Below are 9,029 nucleotides of genomic sequence, written 5' to 3'. Positions count from 1 at the left end.
TCTTTTAAAAAATAACAAAAATATATGTCCCAAATCCATACATTTACAGTAATAAATTCTACATAATTGCATTCTTTGGCTTAAAATAAAGTCTGTACAATGCATAGAATGCATGAATATTGTCAAAGGCCAAAAATGCACAAGCATTCAGGTTTAAAACATCTATAACCAAGAGAAAACTCACAAAGATAGCTTTCCATCTGCTGCCCTCTCTGCCTAGAACCTTTCCTTCCCAGTGTTCTAGCACACTCCTCAGTCCCCACTCAAACTGCACCTTCTGAAAATGCTGCCCTTCACCACCAGCTGCCTACTCACTCTTCCTTTCTCCATCCATTTACTACCATCTGACATTTCTCTCTCTCTCTCTCTCTCTCTCTCTCTCTCTCTCTCTCTCTCTCTCTCTCTCTCTCATTTTCTCCAACAAAAATATGACTCCCATAAATAATCACTTGTCTATGTCACTCCATTTGAGTTTTTAATCACCTAAATGGTGCTTGCCATTTACAAGAAGAGGTCCAATAAGCATTTGGTTAATCAGTGATATTAATGTCATAGTCTCCCCTTTTCTCTTTTTAGAATGAGCCCTTAGGGGGCTTACAGTCAATAAAAAGGAAGAGAAAAAAAAATTATCCATGTCTTCTATGCTTACATTTAATACAAGCAAAATAACAAATTATAAAGTAAAGGCCTACATTCTGTGTATGAGCGTAAAAGATCAGAATATTGCAAATTAATAACAGAACTACTCCCTGATGTTGCTTGACGAATAATCCTCAGATCTAATCTTTAATGACAATAATTTAAAAGTCAGTATACACTGCAACAGTAAATCATGGTTTCAAAATGAAAAAGTTAAGCTTTAACGGACTTGTTCATGCCTAATGCCTAAACAAAAAAACACGGTCAGCTCCACAAACTCTTCCCTTCTCTAAGTTTTACATTTTCACACTGCTAGTGTAAGTCTGAGAGGGTGCTACCATCTTGGAACACTACACTAATCGATACATACTGTTATTTACTTCAGTAAGACTTATTTATCTCCCCAAATTTCGAATTCACTGCAGACAGAGATCACAGTGGCCTACAATCCCCACAGAACTAACAAAGCTCTAAACAGAGTGAGCTATTTCATTTTAAAACTTTGGTAGGAGCAATACTAGTGTTTCCTAGCAAATCAGTGTAGCTGTCAGGGCTGAAGACATGGCTTAGCAGTTAAGAGCACTTACTGCTCCTGCAGAGGAGCTGGGTTTGGTGGATCACAAGTTTCTGTAATTCCAGTTTCAGTGTGACACCCTCTTCTGACCACGTGGTATACATACATGTACGCAAATCACTTATAAATGTAAATAATAAACCTTGTAAGTAAGTAAATTTAATTATTGGCAGGTTTTGGGTGTCCTGTCTCTGGCTAGAAGCTGCTTAATCTTCTAGTTATCCACCTTATACACAGTGAGAAGCCAGGCATACAGCTACCCTACATTAATTCTCTCCTTCCTCAAGCTGTTAAACAGACAGAAACTTCTACAAAGCTACTTCATGGTGATAAGAACTCTAAGAACGCAATTACATCACAACTATTTATTTCTAAACAGTACACAGAAATAGATTTAGTAAAGGCTCAGCTGTCCCAAATCTTGGCATTCACTATCATATGGTCATCAAGAACAACCTTCTTAGGACATGCAATACTTCAGTGAAAAAGAAAGAACTGATGACCCGAATTAGATTCTAAGAACCTCACTACAATCCAGGAGAAAAAATGAGAGTCTTTTAATTTTGCTGCACCTCAATGTGCCCTTTTGGATAAAATGACACAAAACATCACCTAACTGGATTATTTGGAAAATCAAAAGAAATGATAAATTATTTGAGATTACACATTAAAAGATGAACTACTCTGTTATTTACTTCAATGAAATAAAATTAGCACTAGGCAAAAGGAAGCAACAACAAAAAAGAGCAGAGAAGAAACAAATGACTTTAAGCCTTTCAGAGTTCCAAAGTAACATTACATAATTTTATTACTGTATAGAATCTGGCCTGCTAAACTTACCCAATAAATGTACAAGGAAAAATTAACAATCATGATATGAAGGCATTCCTCATATGACAAAAAGTAAAAGGACTTACTCATCTCTAAGAGAACAGTATGTTATATGTGATATATTACCAGGTTTTTCAGGAGCTCGCATCCTAAGCCACCAGCTCCAATGACTAGAACTTTGCATGTATCTAACAAGAACTGGAGCGACTGCAAAGAAGGAAAGGCACATTAGATGCTAGGCGAGCACTACAGGACCCAGGAACAAGGCAACAAGCCACATGATAGGTGTTAATGCAGGCATAAAAAGGGCAATTATCTATAAGAAACAAACCTGGCATATCATTAATTACTTCAAATTATAAAAGAGATGTAATTACAAATTTTGAAAGCCTAATGATTTCATAGTTTTGATTTTAACACTTAATGTTGACTATATGAAATTAAAAGCCTCTTCTAACCAGAAAATGTACCTCTGAGGCTGCAGGACTCAACAGATAAGAGCACTTGTTGCTCCTGCAGAGGGTCCAGGTTTGGTTTCCAGCACGTATGTGGTGGCTCACAACCATCCATAACTCAAGTTCCAGAGTATGGAGGGCCCTCTACTGACCTTTGTGAGTACTTGGCACACATAGTGCACATACGTACGTGAAGGCAAAACTACTCAGATCATAAAATAAAAACAAATCTAAGAAAAATTTTAAAAACTACCCCTAGTTATTTTTATCTTTTTTTCAATGGTTGGTTTATCATTTCATAGGTAATGTAACAACCTTACTACAGTATTTTCTATTTTCCTTCTCCCATTCTTTATGTTTTTTAATTTTTTTTTAAATATTTATTTATTTACTTATTATGTATACAATATTCTGTCTGTGTGCCTGTAGGCCAGAAGAGGGCACCAGACCCCATTACAGAGGGTTGTGAGCCACCATATGGTTGCTGGGAATTGAACTCAGAACCTTTGGAAGAGCAGGCAATGCTCTTAACCACTGAGCCATCTCTCCAGCCCCTATGTTTTTTAATTTTTAAATTTTAGGGAAGACATCAGTTACTTAACTAATTTTTCTCAAAACAAAAAAAAAGTGTAAATGTCAAAACCAGAAGATAAAGGGACATCAGTGTTTGATGATCTAAAAAGAAAAAACGAGGTAAGAGTAGTTACAGTTTCCTTTGAACAATGAATAAAACTTATAAAATGGTAGAAATTCAGGAAATTCCAAATCAGCAGAAAAACAACTTAGAAAACTTGCTTAAGAGAAGTGACAGTCTTAAGCTAGTGTACAGAAACACTTTCAAAGTACAAGAAAATACGATTTAACTGTATTATCCAAAGAAAGAATTAATACTAAGCATTCTTCTCACCATTAAAGGATGAAAGGGATCCATTTACACAAGCTACTGAGCCAAATTCAAGAGTTTATACAACAACTTAATGAGTAATTTTTCTATTTCAAAATCTCTTCACGGACACAAAAGACATAAAACACACTATATAGAATAAGTTTTCTTCCTACTTCGTAGTAAGAAACAATTTTTTATCTAATTAAATATCTGCTTTAAGCCAGACAAAGTTCAAAATATATATTACACTGAAAGCACGTTTTTAACATTCAGTTAATTATAGTCAATGTTAAGTAAAGATTTCCAACTAAAATACCTAAGTAAGTATACCTTAGTATTATAAGAATTAATTTACCATAGTAGTGCTACAAAAGGGAAAATGTATCTTAGGAATACTTTTAAACTAGAATTTTAAGCATACCAGAATATGAAATCATCAAGTTATTCTACTCTTGAAAATTTTAAACTTACATGAAAATGTAAAACTGCATAACTAGTCATTTACATAAAATCAATCGTAAAGATTTAGTTCAGTATTCACAATAACTTAATTTCACAAAACAGCTTTAGTGACTTGAATTTCAGCAAATTAAAAAGGAAGCATTTTATTATTTTTGAAATGTAAAACTATTAGAGCAGTTATTTAAAAATAAATGTTTCTCACTTCAGTGCTTGGTTCGAAATCAGGGTGTGTGAAGGGTCCAGATCGCTCGAGGAACTTCTTTACATGGTTCCAGCGACCTTCCCAGTCTCCAGTGTCCCCACACCCACCATCAACAGCCATTCTGCATAGAACACAGTAAATTCCGCTGCAAAGATCAGTATGAAAAAGCCACGCCTACAACTATTAGGTCTCCCCAGATGTAAACATAATCACATCAGACCTGCTCAAACAAAAAGGAAAACTGAGTTGTGGTTATAGCTTCCCAATTTTGGCTCTTCTGGTACAAGAAAGCACTTTTCTCCTACTTGACTAAATAAGCCAGTCTCTTTTCCTAGCTTCCTCAGCACCCAAAGATCAAAGTGAGAAAAGGACTTCCCTCTGTGTGGTATTTACAGTCACTGTGAAAGTCCACAATCTGTTCCTTCAGTATACTTGGGTAGGGAGTCAGCAGATGAAGAGGGTGCGGGGAACTTTGAGAACTATGCTGCTTCAAATCTAATACTATCTGTGGCTCCTCCCAAATTGGACAGGTGCGATCTACAAAACATTTTGGATAAAAACAATTCTCAACATTTCTTTTCCTTAGAGGTCCCAGGATGTTTTTTAAAGTCCTCTGTTAATACTGTCACTACATACACAAAATGTTTAGGTTAAAATTATGTCACAGATAGCATTACCATCAAGAAATCTTTGAGACTATGCAATAAAGTGGACTCCTCTTTAAAAAAAAAAAGAACCACATGCACTTTATAATTATAGATTCATGTTTGGTTGTGATAACTTTCCTGTAACTGGGCAATTTCTACCCTCAAATATATTAGTGATATCAAATTTTTACAAAAAAAGATCAACATGTATTGCATAGTTGGGTTTCATTCCACAACCAAGCACATCCTAACCTTGAGAACATTACTCAACTGTCAGAAACCTCAACAGTAGATTGCAACTACTTCTGATGGTCATGAGATAAAGATACAATTACACTGAGGACTTAGGACTGCTCTTGGCATAGCAAGCATGCAAACTTTGCCGTTTCATGCAAAAAAAGGGAGGAGGGAGAATTAGAAGATGGGAAAGAAATGTGAATTTTTGCATTTGAAATTCAACCATGAGGGGAACATGGGAAAGACCAAAGTACTACTGAGAAGTGACACAGAAATTATGAATTCACCACACCCACTACAGGAGTATTTTCTTTTCCCTGCCACGGAGGGAGGAGAACCATGTAGGATTGGTCATATGAAAAGAACTATAAATCTGTGGCATCAAGAAAATAAGTAACTGATACAGGTTATGGGATAAATGAGCGAGCAAGTGCTGGGGTCGACATACCCTTTAAGACCCAATTGCTTTGCAAAACTGACACGTTTTAACACAATTCTTGACGCACAGTGTTCATAAAAACTTTATAATGTGTATTAAGGACCCAAAACAGGTCTCGTGTCCATTTAGATTTAAATTGGATTCACTTGCCAGAAGGTCCCAGCTCTGACAATTTGGGTTGGAGGAAGACGGGGCCACCGGGCGGCTTTTGCAGGAGCACAACCGGGGAGCGACCGGTCGGTAGCCCGGGATGGGGAGGGACAGGGTCAGGGGTGAGGCCGCGCGGCCTGCTCCGGGTGCCCCCCTCCCAGACCCCGGGCCCGCTGCGGCTGGTCCCCTAGGCCTGGGGTTGAAGGGAGGCGGGGGTCTCCGGAGAGGACCCCGGCCTCCCGGCAGCACTAACTTCTCAGCCAGCAGCTCCTCTATTTTCCTTCTTTTCTTCTCCCTAAAAGAAAGAGAGAATAAAAGAAGGGTCAGCATCAAGCTCCACAGAGGGCGCCGCAAGGGTATGGGGGGACGAGGGGACGGGGCGGGTGTTGGGGAGTCCCCGGGTGGCAGCGGTGACCGCCCACTGCCGCGCTCACTCACAACCCAGCCCAACCCGGCGCTCTGGCAAAACCCCGATACTTACGGCTCCTCGCCATCCGCCATATTGTTCCCCGCCTCTTCCCAGAGGCCTTCGCGGCGGGTGGACCCGCCCGGGAGGGGCGGGACTGCAAGTAAATGGCAGGAGAGGGGGCGGAGCCAGAGAGGGAGGAAGGCGCTGCTGCTGAGGAAATGAGAGGGCGGGCCGGGGGCGTGGCCTCAAGGGTGGGCGGAGCTGGCATTTGGAGGGCGGGGATTTAAGGAGGGAGGAGAAAGTCTTGCAGGTGCGGAGAGGCCGGACCCCTGCGTTGTGACGAGGTTGCAAGGAAGAGGAACGAGGGGCGGGGCCAGTACAGGGGACCGGACTTCAGGGAAAGAAGGGAGGGCCAGGGCTGTCTGGGGACGCAAGCTGAACCTAGGGTAGCCTTGGGTAAGGTGGCTACTAAGGCTCCCTTGGGCCTTTTAAGCATTTCACACTAATTAAAATCTTGATTAATTGTACCTACTTAAATAATATTATGCCATCTATAATGCTGCCACGCAGCATAAACTTAGGTGCAATTTATTTATACACTTGTATGGTAACAAAAATTGCATAAAATGTTGATAAGTTCTATTTAAAAGCTAAAAGAATCACCCTAATATGCCAGTGCTCTTCTCCGGGAAAAATAGTCAGAAGAATTTCCGTTTTCCGTAATTCAGGAAGATTCAAAATCCTTGTCTTTATAGGCAATTTAAAACATTAAATAGAAGTAAGGTGGAGAGTCTTATTTTCTTTGTGAAAATCTATATTAATATTTTACTTTCGCATCATTCTGTCAAAAAACAATACGGTTATTCATAAATATATCCATATATATACTAGATTGAATTGAATCAATTGAATGATTGATAGATGAGATAGGTGATAGATATGAAAAATAGAGAAATTTATTGTATGATCCATTACCTAAAGATGGTAGTAAATGCCAATGAAGTTTTGATTCTTTTTTTCTTAGAGAAAGCATTTTAATTACATATAAACAGTTTTAATTTATAATTTTTACTTAATAGAGCTTTTAATACTTTTTAACAAAGAATAAATATTTTAGCTTTCAGAAAAAATAAATAAAACATTTTACAAAGGGAGGGATACTGACTGAAAAAATTGTGACTTTTTCCTTCACAGTCACATACTGTCGGCAAGTGACAGTCACTAGACTAGACAAGAAAAGGAAAAATAATTATATTCATATGTTTTAAATATCTCTCTACATAAATTTATCTCCTTTACTGAGGTGAGAAAGAAATTTAAAATGGAGTCTGAGCTGAATTTAAACCCTTACTACCCAGCTACTAGCTATGAGACCTTGGACATTTCCAGACCCCCATTTTTAAAGTAAAAATACAATATTTACCAATTAATATTGAAAATTAAGTGAAATCCTGGGTGATTCTCAAATATGGTCCTTGATCAGAATCACTTGAGTGTTTAAAATGCCAGCTTTTTGAGTTTTATAATAGGTGGTTTTGTGGATGTGTTGTTCGGAAATCAATAAAGTGCCCCAGCTGAAGCTTTCAGGGGCTCATTAAAGTAGGGGCTGTTCCCCGCTTGTGGCATCTCATCTATTCTTTGTCCTTTTCTTCACTGAGCCTTAGAGAAAGCTTGTCTGTTATGAGCCTCCGGCTATGTTCATCAATAGCATTCATTGAGCTAAAAAATCAGTCAGAGTCAGGCAGCGAGTGGGAGAGAATTCAAGGGTGACACCAGGAGACACCCACCTCTTCCTAAGTCACATATCTCAAGCTCAACTCAGACATTTTTCTTTTCTTGCCCAGACAATTTCACACATGGACCTTACTAAGATGAAATCATTTCTGGCCAAGAAGGGATTTCTGTGGGCGGGCCTTTGATTCATGACAACAAATATTTTAGCCCCCTCAGAGAATAAAAACTAACAGAGACTGGCCATCTATGTCCCAGAGGAAGATACCGAGCCTTAGAGATAAGACAGAAATATCTAAGAAAAAAGTCTGGAGAGACAACAGTTAAGAGTATTGCTGCTCTTCCAGGGGACATGGGTTGAATCCCCAGTACCCACACAGTACTTCACAATAGCTCATAACTCTGTGGGCACCAGCACACAAGTGGTACAGATAGATGTACATGCAGACAAAACACCCCAAAAAAGCCTAGAAAGGTCTTAGTCTTGCATCGCTGTGTCTTGAGTGACACCTTGACTCAGCATGTTGACAGCTGACACCAGACATCCCATTATTAGATCAGCTGATTAGAAATTGCCATCTATCCAGGCAGTGGTGTGGCTCATGCCTTTAATCCCAGCACTGCAGAGGGCAGGCAGATCTCTATGAGTTCAAGCCCAGTTCTAACTTGCTTGTCTACAAAGCGAGTTCCAAGATAGTTGGGGCTACACAGAGAAACCCTATCTCTAACCCTCCCCCCCCAAAAAAAAGAAAGAAAGAAAGGAAGAAGGAAGGAAGAAAGAAAGAAAGAGCCATCTCCATTTCCTCATGCAGACAGTAACAGTGGCATGTGAGCAAAATCCTCAGTGGATTCATTTCATTTGCATTTATGACAGAGCACATCATCATAAACTATTAGACATTTGCTATAGTATATGGCCAGACAGAAGAATACTCAGGGTGGTGCTTACTAAAACTTAAGTCCCTGTGGAAAAGCCACAAGAGACTTCAAAAGAAAGGGGTTATTTATGTGTATGTACCCTGTGTGTAGGTATATGTATGTATTATGTGTATGCCTACAGAGGCCAGAAATAAAGTACCAGATACCCTGGAGCTGGAGTTGCAGGCCATTGAAAGCCATTTCATGTGGGGCTTCGAGAAGAACAGCAAGCACTCTTTTTTTTATTTATGTATATGAGTGCTCTATCTACATGTATGCCTTTGTGCCAAAAGAGGGCATCACATCCCTCTATAGATGGTTGTGAGACATCATGTGGGTGCTGGGAATTGAACCCAAGTCCCCTGGAAAACCAACCAGTGCTCTTAATTGTTGAGCCATCTCTCCAGCCCCACAGCAAGCACTCTTAACCCCTGAGCAGTCTCTCCATC

The 9,029-nt window shown here is 39.3% G+C and overlaps 1 protein-coding gene across 3 annotated transcripts in view; it reads right to left on the bottom strand.

Annotated features, from left to right (window-relative positions):
- The window catches only part of Uba3 (ubiquitin like modifier activating enzyme 3), a 19,732-nt gene extending 13,645 nt beyond the window's left edge, over positions 1-6,087 (bottom strand). The window contains exons 1-4 of one of the 3 annotated variants that reach the window (XM_075983385.1): positions 6,004-6,087; positions 5,776-5,817; positions 4,050-4,170; positions 2,171-2,251 (exon numbers count right to left, since the gene is read on the bottom strand). In XM_075983385.1, the coding sequence (XP_075839500.1) occupies positions 2,171-2,251; positions 4,050-4,170; positions 5,776-5,817; positions 6,004-6,023 (264 nt within the window). In that variant the 5' untranslated portion in view covers positions 6,024-6,087. Of the gene's footprint in view, positions 1-2,170; positions 2,252-4,049; positions 4,171-5,381; positions 5,818-6,003 lie in introns of all 3 variants that reach the window. The other 2 variants (XM_075983388.1, XM_075983387.1) reach the window with 2 other exon arrangements.
- Between the last annotated feature and the right edge of the window lie 2,942 nt (positions 6,088-9,029).

Source organism: Microtus pennsylvanicus, chromosome 8 (genome assembly GCF_037038515.1).
Source record: "Microtus pennsylvanicus isolate mMicPen1 chromosome 8, mMicPen1.hap1, whole genome shotgun sequence".
NCBI lineage: Eukaryota > Metazoa > Chordata > Mammalia > Rodentia > Cricetidae > Microtus > Microtus pennsylvanicus.
Note: the sequence above shows the minus strand (reverse complement) of the source record. Positions and strands in the feature narration are given on the sequence as shown.